At 45.2% G+C, this 20,088-nt stretch overlaps 2 protein-coding genes across 4 annotated transcripts in view; one reads left to right on the top strand and one right to left on the bottom strand.

Annotated features, from left to right (window-relative positions):
- Positions 1-1,364, bottom strand: part of LOC126998034 (copper-transporting ATPase 1-like) — a 34,501-nt gene extending 33,137 nt beyond the window's left edge. Inside the window, exons 1-2 of one of the 3 annotated variants that reach the window (XM_050859330.1) lie at positions 918-1,192; positions 70-220 (exon numbers count right to left, since the gene is read on the bottom strand). The gene's annotated coding sequence lies outside the window, so the exon portion shown is untranslated. The other 2 variants (XM_050859328.1, XM_050859325.1) reach the window with 2 other exon arrangements.
- Positions 1,365-2,180: 816 nt separating this feature from the next.
- LOC126998035 (elongation factor-like GTPase 1) lies at positions 2,181-10,386 on the top strand. Its single transcript, XM_050859333.1, has 11 exons — positions 2,181-2,273; positions 3,990-4,181; positions 4,402-4,609; positions 5,000-5,131; positions 5,532-5,788; positions 6,173-7,028; positions 7,225-7,338; positions 7,584-7,850; positions 8,114-8,323; positions 8,611-9,510; positions 9,839-10,386. Exons 2-11 carry the CDS (start codon positions 3,991-3,993, stop codon positions 10,070-10,072), a joined length of 3,369 nt encoding a protein of 1,122 aa, XP_050715290.1. The 5' UTR covers positions 2,181-2,273; position 3,990; the 3' UTR covers positions 10,073-10,386.
- The last annotated feature ends 9,702 nt before the right edge of the window (positions 10,387-20,088 follow it).

The raw sequence follows: 20,088 nt of genomic DNA, 5'->3' as shown, positions 1-20,088 counted from the left end.
CTCTTAAGAGGTTTAAAAGAGGATTAAGAGGAAATGGAAGAGGATTAAGAGGTTTAGAAGAGGACTAACCCTTTCCATATGGTGATGCCGGCGGACGCTGACGTTGGCGTTGCTGGAGTGAAGGGTTATGGCGTAATTTACCCAGAAGTGGAAGCCCTGGAATTATTGTGCCATGTGGCTCAACTGGTGCTGTGTCTGCCCACAACGGGCAACAACAAACCTGTATGAATTTTTTAGTAGACTTAAAGTTAGCGGAGGAAGAACTACATTTAGCAGAAGGCAATTGGTCCGCTAACTGTTTCCAGAGTTAGCAAAAATGCTAATCAGCTAACTAAAAAGTTAGTTTCGCTAATCAGCTGTAAGCGGAGCCGTGCCTACCACTGCCAAAACCTATCAGAAAAAAGGTATTGTCCATAAATAATACATACTGTAAATAATAAAACCAGTCTCTATCACAGGCATTACTCAAGAGATAGACTAACAGCAAATAATGTTCATGTCCCACCCTAAAATTTAGCTCCAATGACAGACAGACACACACACCACACAAGACCAAGGGAACACTAAGGCACACCCTGGAGAGAGTCTGGCACCTCATCAAGGAAGGAAGGAAGGAAGCAGCAGTGAGGTGTGGTCACAAGGGACAAAACATGGCAGGAAGCGAGGTCACAGAGAGAGAGAGAGAGAGAGAGAGAGAGAGAGAGAGAGAGAGAGAGAGAGAGAGAGAGAGAGAGATGGGGGCATAAGAAGAGAGGGAGGAAGGAGAGAGAGAGATGGGGGCATAAGAAGAGAGAGAGAGAGAGAGAGAGAGAGAGAGAGAGAGAGAGAGAGAGAGAGAGAGAGAGAGAGAGAGAAACTGCAGGAAGGAAAAGTCTTGACCTGTTGCACGTCACATGAACTGGGTCAGGGTCACTCACCTCCACACGTGATATAGGAGACATTGGCGGCTGCAGGGGACGAGGCACTACACTAAACAACCCTAAAATACACCTCCTCAGAAGCCCTCCTTCACCCCTTCATTACCCCTTCATTATATTCTCCACACAAACACGAGTCATGCAACGTCACTATATTCCTTGATGATCCAAATGGTGAGATTGACAGTTGACCCCATATGGCTTTACACACGGCACTTGGGGTCTGTTTGAAGGGTAAAAATGGGTGTTATTATGTGCTATGGAGAGAGATTTTGTCCTTACGTGTCTCTTTTAAAGCCCCAGATCAGTGTCAATGCCAGGCTCGAATAACAATACATGGCACCTGTTCTCCTCTATTGTGTATGGTGAGATTGACAGTTGACTCCATATGGCTTTACACACGGCACTTGGGGTCGGTTTGAAGGGCAAAATGGGTGTTATTATGTGCTATGGGTTGATTAAAGAGATATTTAGTCCCTCACATGTCTAGTTAAGGCCCCAGAGTGTCAAGTGTCAAATAACAATACATGGCACCTGTTCCCCTCTATTGTTTATGACGTGTTTTGTTCTCGTTTTTGTCCACATATGAAGTTTACTCAGAAAAACGGTAACAAAATATAAATGACTACCACACTCACAACAGAAATATAAAAATGAAGCTGCAATGTTCGATGTAGCCATAAAATCATCAGAAATTAGTTTTAAAGTACGGTACATAACACGTGCCTACAGCTTTTCTTCTCGTGCATTATTAAAAGAATACATAAAATACATAACTACCACCACCATAACATAAATGAATAAATAAAAGATTACAATGTTCACTCTACCTATAAAATTCAAGGTGCTACTGTAAGTTTTCTCCATTATCCAACTATGAACTGTCTGACTGTTCTCCCTTGTTGTTTACCTGCAACAATAAACTATCAATCAATCTTGCATTATTTATACAAACATAATAGATAACTATGTACCACATCCACTACAAGAAAAATTCATGATAAATTGACACGTGCTGAGTTGATTGATTGATTGATTGAAGTTTATTGTTGCAAAAAGTATTACAAATATGCGTGTTATGCACCGTATGGGTGCCCTGCGCATTATTCAGATCCAGATCCAGATCCAGATCCAGACAAAAAGAGGTTTTCTTCATTATCCTATTATAATAAATTGTCTGAGGTTACTTGTATTATTAAAACAGACAAACAGGCAATCAAAACACTATAGCTACATTCAGAGAGAGAGAGAGAGAGAGAGAGAGAGAGAGGGCCGAAGCCGAACTCTCTCACAACATAAAATTGCGTCACGTTGTTTTTACGGGGCCGCAACCACGCCGGAGGACGGGAAAGACAGGTATTAAACGCGTTACTGATGATTTTAGGAACATTGAGGTGCATTAAATGAAAGAAAAGGCAACTGTGCCCCTCTTAGAAGTATACAGAGACAGCAGAGTTCAGGTATTTAAGTGTAATATATAATTAGCACGTGAAAGTCCCGTGCCACACCTGTCATGAATTTCATGTTAGTATTAGAGGTAAGGTGGGCCTCCGCTAGCTTTATTACTGGTATTTCCTCTTTTCTGTCTTCCTGGGTGACTGGGGGCAGTATGTTGTGCTTGGGAGCCCTGTAATTTGGTTTTAGTGGGTGGTGTGGTAGGTCAAGGAGCCACTTATCCAGATGTTTTTCTCAAGAGTTGTGAACCCCTGGAATAATCTGCCGGAAGGGGTCATCAATAGTACCAGCATTAACTCTCAAAAGTAATTATGACCAGCATGTTGAATACCTGGAGAAGAGGCACCTTTTTATGAGCACAAGCTCCCTTGCCTTTTAAGAAATCACTAGGTAAGCAATTTGTAGTGTTTGTAATGTCTTCTGAGTATCATGGGATGCAGTTGAAGAAATACACACTGTTTTGGGTAAAGCTCTGATGAATTATATGTAGTTGCCAGGGCTTGTGACGAGGCCTGTGTCCTTTGCGTGTTGCTCAGTCTACTTTGTCTGAGGCTCTTGTTTTCCTTTAAGCCCACGGTAATACTTTATAAGAAGTCCGCCTCCCCCTTCGCCACTCTAGCCCCCCCTACCCCCCAAGACAAGCCTGGGGAACTGTGGGGAACTGGGGTTTGGGGGGGATGCCAAAATCACTAATAAATGGGGTTCCAAAATTTCTCTAGAAAAATCCCTAAATGAAGGAAAATTCCCTAGTCTCAAAAGTAAGGAAAGTACTAACTTTATAACCTAACAGCCCCTCTCGCCCCCCTGCTAACCAAGGGGGGCTGTGCCCCCCTCTGGACCCCCCACATGTATGATGCGCCGGAATTTTTTTTTTTTTTTTTTGGTGAGGAGCATATTTAAACTACTCCAACCGAACTTTATGACCTGCTAACAAGGGGGCTTCGCCCCCCTCGACCCCCCTCCTAACCAAGGGGGGCTGGGCCCCCCCATGTAGGGAATTTTCCTTAATTTAGGGATTTTTCTAGGGAAATTTTGGAAGCAGGGGGGGGGGGAGATCGGCGCAGCCCCCTTGGTTAGGAGGGGGGTCGTAAAGTTTGGTTAGAGTAGTTTAAATATGCTCCCACCCAGAAAAAAAACATGATTTTCCGGCGCATCATACATGTAAGGGGGTCCAACCCCCCTTTGTTAGCAGGGGGGCGAGGGGGGCTGTTAGGTTATAAAGTTGGGACTTTGCTTACTCTCGAGACTAGGGAATTTTCCTTCATTTAGGGATTTTTCTAGGGAAATTTTGGAAGCCCATTTTTCAGTGAGTTTGGCTCCCCCCCCCCCGAAACCCCGGTTCCCCAGGCTTGTCTTGGGGGGTAGGGGGGGCTGGAGTGGCGAAGGGGGAGTCGGACTTCTTATAAAGTATTACCAAGCCCATATTTAGTACTAGCCCATCAAGGATCTTCCAAATATAGATTATAATTAGGCAGGTCTTTTTCTTAACAAAAAGGTCTTCAGGGTCCAATGTGCTAGCTGGCGTTCTGTCTGTCTGGTGATGGAACAGTGGTGTGTGAAGGTGGCACCACTCATGAATACTCTCATGTCTTGGGTGTGTTGCTGTTTTCTTGGCAGTATGGTGGTGGGCAGAGACGGTGCCGGTGGTGCCCAGAAGGTGCCCCGGCTCATGGGCAACCCGGCCAACATCCGCAACCTGTGCATCATGGCACACGTGGACCACGGCAAGACCTCGCTGGCTGACGCTCTTGTGGCCTCAAATGGTCTGATCAACCAGCGGCTGGCCGGGCGCATCAGATACATGGACAGGTGGGCGTGGCAGGGCTTTTGTATTTTCATACTTATGGAAGGAAACTTGCTCATATTTATTTGTACTCTTTTCAGAGTTTATCTGGTCATTATACTCCAACTCTCCCCGTTCCAGCATTTCCTCTCAGTACGCTCAATCCCTTTCCAATACTCGTCCAGTCTATTGACCAGTACTCGTCTACTCTTCTTGGCCAATATTAAAAGAAACTCGTCCCCACAGCCGCAAGGAAGAGATAGAGCGTGGTATCACCATGAAGAGCTCCTGCGTATCCTTGGCCTACAGCCGCTCAGACAATGACTACCTCATAAACCTCATTGACTCCCCGGGCCATGTGGATTTCTCCTCTGAGGTGTCGACTGCAGTGCGGCTGTGCGATGGTGCCATTGTTGTGGTGGATGTGGTGGAGGGTGTGTGTGCCCAGACCAAGGTGAGATAAATAGCTCCATTTACTTATATAAATGGCTAGCAGTTATTAGGGCTGCTGTTTTCTTTGGTGGCAGAGAGTAGACATATTTCCAGTAGGGCTGAACAAAACATAGAGTAAACTAATGAATGACCAGTAATGGTGACCAAGTATTGGTGAACATATACCCTGTCAATATATATCTTGGGGTGATGAGTTGATATATACCCAGTAATGCTAGAGAAAAATATGGTAAACCTCTCAAGTAATGGTGCTCAATTGATAGTAAACATATAGTACCTGTCAATAAATCATGCACTGGTGAAACATAGTAAACTTAACATATGTTCAGTCATGATGCTCACTTAGTAGGAGACATAATATAATTACTTGAATCCTGTGATGGTGCTGCAGGTGGTGCTGAGGCAGGCGTGGCTTGAGGATATTCGTCCTGTCTTGGTGCTCAACAAGATAGACCGCCTCATCCTGGAGACCAAACTGAGTCCCCTTGACTGCTACTATCACATTGCACAGGTTCTGGAGCAGGTCAGTTGCCACCTCGTTCTGTTCTGGTGCAATATAAGTGATGACTCTTCTTTGATGGTACTGTTCACCAATCTTTCATTCCTTTTAACCCTCTGAGTGTGACTTTTTTTCCAAACTCTTATTTTCCTGTGTGTCTTTCCCATCAAAACTCAACTTTCTAGCCTCCATCTTAACTGCCATATGTCTGACTTAAGAGATGGTGAGAAGGGGTTGTCAAGGGATGCCCTGATCTACAATCTGACCCACTTTGGGTAGCAGGTCTGAGCTATATGTGGGTGTATGTCAGTCACTCAGGAATGACCCCATGGGAGACTGTTGTAGCTTATGGGTTAGTCACTACTGTCTTCCTGCAGTTGTTGACCAATTTTCCATTCCTTTCCCATCACTTTACATTTTCCAGGTCAATGCTTACATGGGTGAGCTGTACAACACAACACTGCTGGGAAAGAGTGCGGAGGAAATGGAGAGACAGAAGCAGGTGGATAGGGAGAGGCGGGTGTCTGAGAGGGAGCGGCGGGTGTCTGAATCCATGACGACGGAGACTCAGGTCAACTTTGCTGACTGGGGGATAGAGACGGTTGATGACTCTGACCTCTACTTCTCCCCGGAGCGAGGCAACGTGGTGATGGCCAGCGCCTATGATGGCTGGGGCTTCAGGTGGGTCACAGTCTCTCACTCATTATTGCTTGTCAAGGTTGAAATGTGATGGTAAGATTTAAAAAAATGATTGGAATAACTGAGTAGATCCTTAATTTCCTGGACTCTGATTTCTGATTTCCTGGGCAAAATTTTGGGCAATCTAAATTTCACTGTACATATAATTCTTTTTTTGATCACTGACTTATTGAGGTGACTTGTTCACCAGATAGCGGATACAGTGGCAATGTTGTTTTTGTTTCACTAGACTGTGAGTGTGTGGAGATTGCACTTTGCATCAATATTTCCTCACCATTAGTATTATTTCAAGAAATTTTTGTAACCAGCACGATTTGAGTTGCTAGGAAGGATCCATGTTTTATTTGATATCTTGTTCCCTTCCAGCATCCACCATTTTGCCAGCCAGTTCTCCACCAAGCTGGGGATGAACAAAGAGGTGCTGAACAAGACCTTGTGGGGCGACAACTACATCACCACCAAGGCTGGGCAGAAGAGGATCATGAGTGGTGCAAGGGACAAGCGTAAGAGCCCTCTGTTTGTCACCCTCATCCTGGAGAACCTGTACAAGGTCTACAACACAGTCATGGTCCAGAAGGACAAGACAGAAATAGAGAAGTTGTCTGAGGCTTTGGGAGTCAAGATGCCGGTCGCCGTGTCCAAGTCAACAGACCTGCGACAGAAGCTCAACTGCCTGATGAGTGGGTGGCTGCCCCTCGCCTCTGCGGTGTTGGAGATGGTGGTAGATCACCTCCCAACTGCCTCAAACATCTCTGAGGAGCGTGCAGTGAAGCTCATGTGTTCCGCGACCCACAGGTTTGACGCGCTGCCCCCACAGACCCAGGAGCTGAAGCAGGCATTCATCAACTGCAGCAGGAGTGAATCGGCGCCTCTCATTGTGTACGTGTCAAAGATGTTTGGTGTTCAGAGGAAAAATTTACCGGAAGATCGATCAGGACGGACAGGGTTCACAGGGGGTGGAGGTCAAGGACTGATGACAGATCAGGACCTGGCCGCTCGCAGGGAGGAGATACGACGGAGGAAGGAGGAGGCCAGCAATCAAGGAAATAATGACGCAGAACTTCAACTGTCTGAGGAGGAGGTGGCCGAGATGAAGAGGAAGCACGAGGAACTTATGCAGGAGAAGAGGAAAGCTGAGGAGGAGAAGCAGAAGTGGCTGGAGGAGGAGGTGTTTGTGGCCTTCGCTCGGGTGTTTAGCGGCACCTTAACAGTAGGGCAGAAGGTGGGTAGGAGAGGCAGCACATTCTTTTTATGGTGTTCAGTATGTTTTCTCATCCTTGGTGTGTGGTTTTACTTTTGGCCATCAACAACTTTTTATCCTTTTCTCAACCACTAAACCACCTCAACAGACATCATGTTCACCAATTATGAAACCTTGTCACTTCCCTGCTTGATCTGCCTCTTTTGTGTGTGTGCAGGTGTATGTCCTGGGCCCCAAGCATGACCCCAGCACCGTCCTGGGTCTGCTGAGTAACAACAAGGAGATTCACGAAGAAGAGCTCACAAACTTCAAGCACATCCACACCTGTGAGGTTAGTACTAGATGATGCAGCAGCCTGGTCAGGTGTATGAACATTACAGGGTCTCAGCACTGCCACTAATGTTTGATAATTTTAGTATTTTGACACATGCGCAGCAGTAATTAATGAAGAGTCCGTGGATTGTGTATTTAAGGGTTACTCGTAGTCTTATTTAGTCTGCCTTTATTTTTATACTCCACCTTATGATGCTATATGAATTTTCTGTGCCCATTCCATTGTTCACTTTGTCCCTGTAGGTGTCGGGCCTGTACCTCATGCTGGGGAGGGAACTGGAGAGCCTGGAGTGTGCGGCGGCGGGCACGGTGGTGGGCATCACAGGGCTGGAGGACTGCGTCATCAAGAGTGCCACCCTGTCCTCCACCCCAGCCATGCCGGCCTTCACTGAGCTCACTCTGGGAGCCACACCCATCCTCAGGGTGGCGGTGGAGCCCCATGATCCCCGGGACTTGCCTAAGCTGCGTGCTGGCCTCAGGCTGCTTAACCAGGCTGATCCTTGTGTCCAGGTGGGTATCAACATTGCCCCAGATATCTTATTGCCACATCAGATTTGTTTGTTTCTGAATGTGTTGTATTTTGGTTTATTATTATTTTTCCACAGTCTTCAGAAGTATTTTCTCTTCCATTTGCAGAGGGCTTTTGAATATTAACTTTCATTTGAAATTATTAGTGTTCTTGAACATTGAATTTTTTATAACACTAGGGGTAAAAAGGTTAGCATTCTTGAACTTACAGTAATCCTCTTACACTTGACTTTTCTCTTTTCCAGGTGGCTCTACAAAGCACCGGCGAGTATGTGATTGTGACGGCCGGGGAGATCCACCTCCAGCGCTGCCTTGATGACCTTCAGGAGAGGTACGCCGGCGTGCCCATCCGGAGCTCCGACCCCATAGTGCCCTTCAGGGAGACTATCATTCCTCGGCCCACCGTGGACAGGCTCAACGAGGCCATTGAGGGCGAGAATGTCAACACCAGGAAGGTTAGTGAGTCTTTCCCTCAGTTGTGATGATGGTGGTGTTGGTGATTTTCTTGCTGGTCTTATGCTCCCTCTTGTTATTAATGACACAATTATTGTTTCTTTTTATCCTTCTGTTTCTCTTGCAATGTGAGAAATGGTGTTAATGATGATGTGATGTGAATGCAGTATAGACACAAGTGGATTGATTTCAAATAGTTTGTAAGCTTGGCAGCAGGTTTTGTGATGATTATGTGACAATGCAAATAACTGAGTTTTAATAATTCTTCATCCTCTCATTGTTTGTACAGACAGACAACAGTGACCCTATGGGAGTGGTAGAGGTAAATGGCCGGCTTGGGAGACTAAGGGTCCGAGCAGTGCCCCTGCCAGGCCCTGTCACCCAGGTCCTGCAGGAGCATGAGGAGGTGCTGAGGCTGGTGTCCCTGGCAGGAGGGGTCAAGACAGCAGACACCTCAGACCTGCAGGACCTCTCCTCCTCCAGGATGGACGGAGAGAAGGCAGAGGCCCTCCATTTGCAGGAACTTGTCACTGCCTTGGAGGACAGGGAGAAGCTGAACCGGGAAGCTGTGGTAGCCATAGCCAAGCTGAAGGCCCTCCTTGGCAAGGCATTCAAGGAGGCTGGAGATGAGTGGAAAAATGCCATTAACGAAATTTGGAGTTTTGGTCCTGGAGGATGTGGCCCCAACATCCTGCTGAACCGCATCCCAACATACCCAAGACACTCAGTTTGGGAAAAGTCCACAACTCTGGACACTCCACTGGCCCTTTACGACACAAGCTTTGTCACAGGGTTCCAGATGGCCACCAAGGCGGGGCCGCTGTGTGAGGAGCCCTTGATGGGGGTGTGCTTTGTGGTGGAGGACTGGAGTCTGGCCCCCAGCACCAACACAGATCCTGGTGAAGAACAAGCCAGGGTGCAAAATATTTCCTCGGGGCAGGTCATCTCCCTCTCCAAGGACACACTCAGAAAGGCCTTTGAGCAGCAGTGCCAGCGCCTGATGTGTGCCATGTACTCGTGTGTCATCAGCGTCACCTCCGAGGTGGTGGGCAAGATGTACAGCGTCATTGGTAAGAGGCAGGGCCGGGTGGTGGACGGGGACATCACTGAGGGCTCCACCTCCTGGAATGTCACCGCCTACCTCCCTGTGGTGGAGAGCATGAACTTTGCCAACGAACTGAGAAAGTCTGTAAGTAATGTGTTCCTCGGGCAAGTTAAATCTTTGTGAGGCTTGATTTTTATGATACTCAATTGATTCATTCTCAGTGGAAGTACATGCACTTATTATTGCTAGGATGAGGTATGTCCTGTTGGTGTTAGATTAGCTCCTAATTGTCACCAACATTGTTTGCCTTATATTTTATGCACCAGCATCACATAGTTTATTTTCCATTTGGCAGCTTTAGTTTTAGGCTGTGTTCCTTCTTAACATCACTTCTCAGCTCTGGAGGACTTGACCAATGAGTACATATACATCATACATCCTCAGACTCATGCTCAGACTTTTTCTTCCACAGACGTCAGGAGAGGCCATGCCCCAGCTGGTGTTCTCACATTGGGAGGTGCTGGACATTGATCCCTTCTGGGAGCCACAGACCACTGAGGAGCTCATGCACTGGGGGGAGAAGTCCGACAGTGCCAACATCGCACGGAAATATATCAACGCGGTGAGGAAGAGGAAAGGTCTTGCCATTGATGAAAAGATTGTGGAGTTTGCAGAGAAGCAGAGAACTTTATCCAAAAATAAATAGTGAATTCAGTTGCACCAAATTTATGGGATCATGTGATAATGTTGTCGGTTCCTGAATGGTTGATTATACGTGATAAAAAATAAAGTATATTTGTTACATATAACCTTTGCAAATGCCTCCACTGAGAATGTCAAGTAAGGACATTAGTCTGTAATAGTTGGACAAGTGAATGGCTTACTATTATCATCTCTTCAGAGCTCCCTCAAGGTGCACTTTGTCACTTGCAGAATTTAATGAGATCATTATTCTATCACTCATCCTGTAACATAATTCATAGTACTACTTTAATATTAAAAGGTAAATGCTGAGTTCCTAATGGGTATCTAATTTATGCTTTAGTTGAATTAATAAAAGAATAGGCACATTTTCAACTGTCCACTTAGTTAATGTTAGAAATTTAAGAACAAATATTTCGGATCAGAATGGAAGATGATAAAATAAGATATAAAAAGAAAAGACAACAAATGGAACTCTGCTCATGACTCATCATCACCAGGAAAAAAAAATGGTGGCAGTAATCTCATGCTTCAGAAGTATTCCTAACTTAACCCGGTAGCAGCGGGGATCATGTTTCTTAATGGTTCCTCTAAGCGAGAAAAATGAGAAAAAATCACCCCTCACACAAACAATTTCATAATATATATCAAAGCATTTGTGATCAGATTATGCATCATTTATTTTGGGGGGTTTATATCATGGCATAAATTTGGCCCGTCGCTGCTACCGGGTTAAGTATGGTCACCTGACACCCCTGAACCACACTCACCCTAGAAGACTGCCTGTACACTTTTACCATACTAGGAGGGCAGAGGGACGGGCGAAGTGCTTGGCTTGGGGGAATACTAGTTGATGATGTCCATGATAGCTTCTGCCAACATTGCATTATTTAATTAGGGAGGTATATTCTTTTTGGCCTTTCATCATGATAAAGCAATAAAAAAAAATTAAAAAAAATCTTCCCATCACATCATATCTTGCATCATTTAATAAGCAGATCCAGTGTTAATAAAAACTGATCAATCCCTGTGTGACTAATATGAAGGATACTATTATAAGGAAGTCATACCATTAACATAATATTGTGAAAACGTTATACACATCACAGCATCATAAATGTCTATAATCTATACTGTTCAAAAAGTATGTATACGAGGATAAAAAAATATGTAAGGGGGACGATAAGCGAGTCATACAATTATTATGCAAACGTTATACACATCGCTTCACAGTATCGTAAACGCCTATAGACAACAACAACAACAAAAAGATAAAGAATACGAGGAGAAAAAAAAATGTAAGGGGGACGATAAGCGATGTTATTATGCAAACGTAATACACATCGCATCGCAGTATCGCAAACGCCTATAAACATCAAGAACAACAAAATAAGATAGAGAATATGAGGACAAAAAACGTGTAAGGGGATGATTCTAAGGTTTGGGGGAGGGGGCGAGGTCGATGGCGTCCCTCCTTTCCTGCCCAAGGCGCGGCTGGCTGGCTCTCCGCCGCTGCTCAGCCCCGTCTGTCCTCTGCTGAGGTCAACGCTTGGGCGATATTTACCTTCCTCTTCCTCATCATCATCTTTTACTTCCTCCTCCCCCTCTTACTCCTCCAATAAAAATGCCCCTTCCTCCCTCCCTCTCCCTCCTCCAAGTACCCGTATCTCTTCTTTCATCATCCCACTCTAACAATACCTCCCTCTAACTACCCCTCTTCTCTCCTCTTCCTCCTCCTCTAACAATAGCACCTCTTTCATAATTATCTAACTATCTCTCTTCTCTCCTCCTCCTCCTTCACCCTCACCCACATTGTTCTTAATAATTATCTAATCTCATTCCATCGATACATACGGTAATTTCCTCACTCACACACACAAAAAAAGAGAGAAAGACGAACATACTCATCTAATATAATTTTCCCTCGACAAATGGTAAGCCTTCCCTCCTACACAAAAGAAAAATACTTAGAGAAAAAAGGAGAAAGACCAACATTACCCGGAAAAGAAAATAACTTCGGGAGCTACGAACGTACTTAGTAGAAAGAATCCGATCCCCCTTTGGGCTGTGCGGCAAAAACTGGAAGCCTTTGAGTCTCTTTCTTCCCCTTCCCGGAATCCGCGCACCCGAGACTCCATTATGGCAGCACACACAGCCAATTATTATCCTCGTGTTGTAATTACGGAGAGCTCGCCAGGGTCAACAAACCTATATTTTAGGACTCGAACTAGTACGAAGCGACCCAACTATAGGGGGAGAGGGTTATGGTCTCTCTCTCTCTCTCTGGGTAGCGTGCGCATTTTTTCCTTATATGATTAGCCAAACAAGGGAATATAAATGAGAGAGAGAGAGAGAGAGAGAGAGAGAGAGAGAGAGAGAGAGAGAGAGAGAGAGAGAGAGAGCATTTTTTGTTCCATCGTGATAAGATCCTAGCTAATTTGTTTAAATCCAGACGGTGACTGGAATCACTCCTTCAACGCTGGCTTTATCAAGAGAGAAGTCATGCGCGAGAAAATCACAGACGAAGCCACACGCCAGAAAAAGAAAAAGAAAATAACAGGCGCACGGCCGAGTACACATCCAGGGTAGTGACGCTCTAAGATTAGACAGATATTTCGCGAGCCCCAAAATGTAAAGGTTACAAAAAGACTTATTCTTTTTTTATGACTATGGACCACGATCAAATCTCATCTTCTCGTAAGCATTTTGGGTCTGGGAACTTCTCATTTTAATGTCTTTTGATGCTACTTAAAAAAAGGCGGGTGCCACGCGACGCAAAGCAACACGGGGGCTGATGCCGAATATATTTGCACGTAAAAGACTTGAGGAGGGGGGTTCAATATTTTATTGACCTTTAAAAACGACTCTGCGTGCGCGCACGTGTGTGTGTGTGTGTGTGTGTGTGTGTGTGTGTGTGTGTGTGTGTGTGTGTAATTCTACACGGCCTGATCACGAGCTGGACTCGTCATCGCCAGCAAGTACCCTCCCAATTAAAGCAAGCTCATTAAAGTCGATATCTGGGTACTGCCGGAACCTTCACACACCACACACTCCATCTCCCTTGCTCAAAGGGGACAGTACCCGCTTCTTGGAAAAATCTCAGCTTGAGCGGGACAGGAACATCATCCTGCCAGGCCGGAGCCTGACGGGGCAGAGCCTTAATCCACTGTTGTTTAAGGATTGGTCCCTCCTAAAAGGGGGGAGCACGGGCCTTTGCCAATTCAAGGTGGCCCGTAGCAGGGTGCCGATAGACCGACTCTATCGGCTGACGTCAGTCGAGCCGATCAAGTCGATCTGTTGACGAGGACTGGCGCGTCTCTCAATACACTGAGCTATCGGAGCGGTGTGTGTGAGGGGGGGGTCAGCAGCTTACACATAACAACGCTTTGCTGCTTTTCACTCAAGCAACAATAACGAAAAACCTTGATCTTGTGATCATAAAACAAGACATCTGCAGGACCAAAAAACCTCGACTTTATGACTCATCCTCGAAGACTCCGTGTCCCGCGTTCCCAAAGTTCCTGGAGCAAGACAAGACTTCCAAAAACAGAGCGGCTACTTTTTCATCGTAGTTCTAACTGCAGAAGAGAAAACCTGCCGACTGGTTACGAAAGGACTGAGGAGGTGAAGACGGACTGAGTTCCTGCTTTCTCGCCCGCGCCGCACGGCACCCCGACGCGGAAGTTTATCATACGGCGCCCGGGGAGGCTTAGATCGCTGTTTTCTTTTTCTCTCTTTTTTTTTTTTTTGTTCTCCGCCAAATACGGGACTAAAAATAGTTTCTGCGAGTGGGAAACCCGAGTTGGTGGGGGCGTGTGGGAGGGACCTGTCCGCCCGAGAGGCTCCTTCCTTCCTCCTCCCTCCAGCGATATCGTCCTTGTACTTGAACCCCCGAAACTGTCTGGGTCTCTCCGTCTCAGTATTATGGAGGAGGAGGAGGAGGAGGAGGAGGAGTCTGGCGGGTGTGGGGTAGATAGTCGTGCGTTTTTCTAGCACAGAATCTTCCTGACCACCGCCTCAAGGTATTAATAGGCTTTGGTATGACGTTAGGGTAGGTTAGGGAGGGTTACGTTTGTGCCAGGGTACACTACTACTACTACTACTACTACTACTACTACAATAACTACTGCTATTGCTGCTGTTGAAAGAAAAATGGCTAGTCATTATTTTAAGTTACTTCTCCTCCTCCTCCTCCTCCTCCTACTACTACTACTACTACTACTACTTCTACTACTATTACTACTACTACTACTACTGCTACAGGAAAACCGGCGTCACCACTCTTCCTTATACCACTAAAACCACCTTCATCACCATCACCGTATCAACACCCTTCCCAAACTTGCGACGCGGCGGAGACCAAGACGAAGAACGGGATAACGGGCCGCCCGCTGATGGGGTGACCTTGGCAGCTCGACAGCGCCAGAGAACGATGCTTTGGTGGGCCTTCTGCGTGTGGCGTGTGGCAGAGGACCCAAAAACAACCAAAGACCTGTCAGTCCGAGATAACATAATGAGCGGACACGTTCCTCCTCTTTTTTATCAAGCTTCAATTTGTAAGTATGATAAGAACGAGTAGATAAAAAGGTGAAAGAACAGGTATTTCAGGCGAGGATAAGTCCACTTCCTGCTCGCTGGCTCGTCTGTGTTATACCTGCGTTGAGGCGGGAAGGCGATGGAAGGGCAGGTAAGGTAAGGTAAGGTATGTTCTGTTAGGCTTAGCTAGGTTGTGATTCTCTTCCTGCTTCCCTTCCTCTTCAGCCTCCACTTCCTTCCTCCTCCTCCTCCTTCCTTCGTCTCCAGTCTTCCCTTTTTATATAGCCTCTCCTAGCCCTTTATCTCTTTTTTTTTTCTCTCCAATTCTTTCCTCCCCATCCCTTCGTCTTTCTTCCTCTCCACTTCTTTCCTCTTCCTTTTCCTTCCTTTGTCTCCAGTCTTCCCTTTTTCTATAGTCTCTCCTAGCCCTTTATCTCTTTCTCTATTGTTTTCCTCCTCATCTGTTCGTCTTCAATCTTTCCTTCCTTCCCAATTCCTCTTTATTTCTTTATCTCTTTCTTCCTCTCTTCCTTTGTCTCCAGTCTTCCCTATCTCTTTCTTCCTCTGTTTCTTTCCTCCTCATCCGTTCGTCTTCAATCTTTCCTTCCTTCCCAGTTCCTCTTACTTCTATATCTTTTTCTTCCTCTTCAATTCCTTCCTCCTTTCCTTTGTCTCCAGTCTTCCTTTTTTCTATAGTCTCTCCTGGCCCTTTATTTCTTTCTTCCTTCATTTCTTTTCTCCCCATTCGTTCGTCTTCAATCTTTCCTTCCTTCCCAGTTCCTCTAATTTCTTTATCTTTTTCTTCCTCTTCAATTCCTTCCTCTCCCTTCCTTTGTCTCCAGTATTCCTTCGTTTCCATTTCCTCCTACTCCTTTATCTCTTTCTTCCTCTTCCTTCCTTCGTCGTCAATCTTCCCTTTCTTTCCAGCCACTCCCTTTCATTAATCTCTTTCTTCCTCTCTACTTCCTTCTTCCTTCACACGTTCCTTCCTCTATTGTTTTTTCTGTTCTACGTCACGCCATTGTCTTTCCTTTTTCCTCACATGTCCTTCTCTTTCCATTTTCCCTTTCCTTTTCGCATTCTCTTCATATTCTCCTTCCCTCCTATTTTATCTTTTCATATTTTCTCCTCATGTCTTCTCGCCTGCTCGCTTTTCCGTCCTTACACACCGTTCTTTTTACCCTTCTCAAGTTCCTACACCTTCCTCCCTATCTTCTCAAGCCCTCCCGCCCCTCCCCGTCATCCCCGTTCCTCCCGTCACCTCCCCACTCCTCGTCCTTTCTCTGCTCCGCCTCGTCCTTCAGCCCCGTTCTCAAGCCGTGTTATGACCGTGAGCAGGAGAATGACCGCGCCCAGTGAACCCAGCATGACGGACACTCGGTAAATGTTTAGGGAGGAGATGGATGATGCCTGATTTTGTGTGTGTGTGTGTGTGTGTGTGTGTGTGTTCATGGGAGGCTGAAGATCACTGTGGGAATAGAGAGGCGCCCTTTCCTTTCATTCTCATCTACAGGACAGACAAGTTCGGTTCGGTCCCACTCGGCGCCACACGTATATCGGTCTAAGCATAATGATCTTGCCTCTTTCATTTATATTTCTTCGTTTCATGCGCTTCCTTTTTTTCTTGACATATGAACAAATGTTTCTTTACTACGTGTTTTTTTTCGCTGCGCTCATTTAGTCTCGCGTTAACATTCGTCATTTTCTTCTTTTCAAATTTAAGACTCGGCCTGTACCCGTATTCTTAATCACTTGGGTTTTTTCCTCCTGCTAGAGAACGTATATCAAGTTGGGTTTCTTCATCCTCCTAGACAGATATTCAATTGTGTTTCTTCTCCATGCTAAAGAACGTATAGTATTTAGTTGGGTTTCTTAAGACGCTTTCGACTCGCATAGCAAATACTTCCAAAGGTCACCAAAGAGATTATTCGGGTCCTCATAAGTGTTTTCACATTCACGGTGCAGAAGCCTTGTCACACTATCACTAGGCTCATAACACTACCCATGGAAGTACTCACAACCTCTACGGGTCTTGTCATATCCACGTGTGTGTGTGAACCTCGAAATGTTTGAGAATATGCGCCTCAGATAAACGCCTTGGAGGTTCAGACAACAAAGCAGCGTTTGAGGGCGACGCCAGTACTCGAGTGGGTACTATACATGCTTGAGGAGGGCCACTGAATGCCATGAAGACAATGCCAAATGCTTTTATGAAGTTTGAATTGTTTGAAAACCTTAATGAACGCCTGATAGAGATTTTTAGGGGACTGTGAAAACATTAAATGCTGGAAGGAGACTTTGAATGCCTGAGGATGACTTAAAATGCTTCACGCTGACGGTTTATGCTAACGATTTAAAGATTTATTGACTGGGACCGTAAATCATTTGGCTGCACGAGGAATTTAACCTTTAACTTTTTGAAAGTCACCTGAACACTTTGAGTACATCTTAAACTCTCAAACCTGATCTTAAACTTGCCAATACAACTTCAAAACTCATTAAAATGATCATAAAAAAGTTTAACAGCGTCGAGTCAAGCTTTAGAAGTCTTAATCCCGATCTCGCACACTTTGAACACCCAACAAATAAGATTAAACACTCCAGTTTGATCTTAAATCCACAAAAACGACTTAAAAACGTCCTTGTTTTCCCATACAAAGCTTAACTACTTCGAGTCAAGCTTAGAACACTTAAACACGATCTCAAACTTTTTAAACCTCCAAATACCGTGATCAGTGATTCAGTCAATTCACACGCCGGAGGGGCGTCGCCTCGTCACCCTACGACGCCAAGCCCGGGAGTCCCTCCGGGCAAGTCTCCATACATGCCCCCTTCTTATCCTAAGTACTACCTCCTAGCAGGATCTATTGACTTAGTAAAGTCAAGAACTCTGTGGGCGTCCCCTTGGCCTCCTCCATTCAGGTTTGTCTCTTACAGAGACAAACCGATGGGCAGGGTCGGCTTCTGGGTAGCGTGGCACATGCTCGTATAGCCGGAGTTGGAGTTGACGGACCATGAAGGTAATATATGTCGAATCAGTCTCACGGAGTCGTCGCCGGTTTGGCACAAAGTCATTCCAGCGATATCCCATGATTCTGCGCAGACACTTATTACCAAAGGCATCAATCCACATCTCTCCCTATTTAGTGTCCATGACTCACAGCCATAGGGTACGACAGGGAGTACAAGGGACTTGAAAATCTGGATCTTTGTCATTCTACACAGGTATCGTCAACGCCATATACTCGTGCTGAGCGAGTCCATAACACTGTGGGCCAAGCCAATCTGCCATAAGACTTCCCGGTGAGATCCACCATTGTTCTGAACTACACTACCAAGGTATGTGAAATTTTCTGAGATCTCAATGTCCTCGCCACATGCATGAACAGACTGTACTGCTTCATCTAGCAAGCCTCCAAACACCTGTACCTTGATCCTGGCCCAGGAAACCTAAAGTCCCAAGGTCTACACCTTGAGCTGACCTCAAAACGCCTGTAATGTGATCCTCGGTGTCAGGTCGGTGCCAATGAGGTTAAAGGGCCAAGAGTCACCGCCAATCAGGAAGAGAAAGCCCACCGAGGGGAGGGGGAGAGGGGGGAGCGGGAGGCGCGTGACAGGTCCAGAGGAAATGCCTGAGAGGACGTTGGCCAGACGGAGGCAGAGGCGGCGGTGCGGGCAAGGGCAAGGACGTCCAAGAAGAGTCGCTGAAATACTAGATGGTCGTTCTTTCGTTCGTTCGTCTCTCTCTCTCTCTCTCTCTCTCTCTCTCTCTCTCTCTCTCTCTCTCTCTCTCTCTCTCTCTCTCTCTCTCTCTTACTGGATTATCACCGTCGCCACACGCCACGAAGACATTAATCAACGCCTCATCCCAAACAACAGCGGGACCCCATTTTCTTTACTGGCTGTGATGCGTTTGCTGACGAAGAACGCGCACCCGTTGTTTTTCTTCTCTCTCTCTCTCTCTCTCTCTCTCTCTCTCTCTCTCTCTCTCTCTCTCTCTCTCATGTATTCTGATTTTGAAGCATTAATCGTTAACTCTATAGCCTTCATCTCATCTCCAAAAGTATTTAATAAAAAAAAAAAATCAAGATAACCTTCCTGAACCTGATAATATTAACCCTGCTCTCGACCACTACCTTGACGTTATGGTGAGTCGTCGTTATTAGATTTTGATTTGACTGATTAAAGGTGATGTGATGTGTTATCCGGCAAATTATTCACATATCTTTTTTTCTTTACAGTAACGAAAGCAGCTCACGGGAAAAAAATAAAACAGAAAAAAACCGCCATAAAAAAGATCTATATAAAACAAACAAACAAAACCGCTATGATACGCAAAAAAAACCCCGCAATAAAACAAGCAAACAAATAAAAACCTCTATGAAAAATGCTTAAAAAGACCCGCTATGAAAAAAAAAAAAAAAAACGAAAACCGCATAAAAAACTCTTTAAATGCAGAAATGCCCGCTCTAAAACATTAAAGCCAACTGTAAAAAAAATCCACTACACTTTGAAGATGATAACAATGGAGAGTAACTTATAAACACGTATTTCCAGGAGAACAAACGCTACAAAATTCTTAATATATCTACAGTTTTAAGATGGCAAAAGAGACTAACTTATCAAAACGTATTTCCAGGAGGACGAACGTTACAAAATTATTCATATATCTACAGCTTTAAGATAACAAAAGAGATTAACTTATCAAAACGTATTTCCAGGAGGAGGACGAACGCTACAAAATCATTCATATATCTACAGCTTGAAGATAACAGAAGAGACTAACTTATCAAAACGTATTTCCAGGAGGACGAACGCTACAAAATCATTCATATATCTACAGCTTTAAGATAACAAAAGAGACTAACTTATCAACACGTATTTCCAGGAGGACGAACGCTACAAAATCATTCATATATCTACAGCTTTAAGATAACAAAAGAGACTAACTTATCAACACGTATTTCCAGGAGGAGGACGAACGCTACAGAGGACATGGTCGCCGCCAGGAGTATGTGAGGTTGAGGGCCACATTCTAAAACATTTCGGGGGCTCAGGTAGGCTACACATATTTGACAAGGCTTTCGTGGGATTTCTGGGTATTTGCATGTGTACTTCTATGAGCCTGGTGGTAATTTCTGGGTATTTGCATGTGTACGTTTATGAGCCTGGTGGTAATTTCAGGGTATTTGCATGTGTACGTTTATGAGCCTGGTGGTAATTTCAGGGTATTTGCATGTGTATGTTTATGAGCCTGGTGGTAATTTCTGGGTATTTGCATGTGTACGTTTATGAGCCTGGTGGTAATTTCAGGGTATTTGCATGTGTACGTTTATGAGCCTGGTGGTAATTTCAGGGTATTTGCATGTGTACTTCTATGAGCCTGGTGGTAATTTCAGGGTATTTGCATGTGTACTTCTATGAGCCTGGTGGTAATTTCTGGGTATTTGCATGTGTACGTTTATGAGCCTGGTGGTAATTTCT

Source organism: Eriocheir sinensis, chromosome 13 (genome assembly GCF_024679095.1).
Source record: "Eriocheir sinensis breed Jianghai 21 chromosome 13, ASM2467909v1, whole genome shotgun sequence".
Taxonomy (NCBI): Eukaryota; Metazoa; Arthropoda; class Malacostraca; order Decapoda; family Varunidae; genus Eriocheir; species Eriocheir sinensis.
This window is presented reverse-complemented; position numbering and strand designations above follow the sequence as displayed.

Excerpts from the sequence above, each read along its gene's own strand:
- LOC126998035 (XM_050859333.1), top strand. The coding sequence starts at position 3,991 with ATGGTGGTGGGCAGAGACGGTGCCGGTGGTGCCCAGAAGGTGCCCCGG. Across the intron at positions 4,182-4,401 it reads CGCATCAGATACATGGACAG|CCGCAAGGAAGAGATAGAGC; the intron begins GTGGGCGTGGCA and ends TCGTCCCCACAG. Across the intron at positions 5,132-5,531 it reads TTGCACAGGTTCTGGAGCAG|GTCAATGCTTACATGGGTGA; the intron begins GTCAGTTGCCAC and ends TACATTTTCCAG.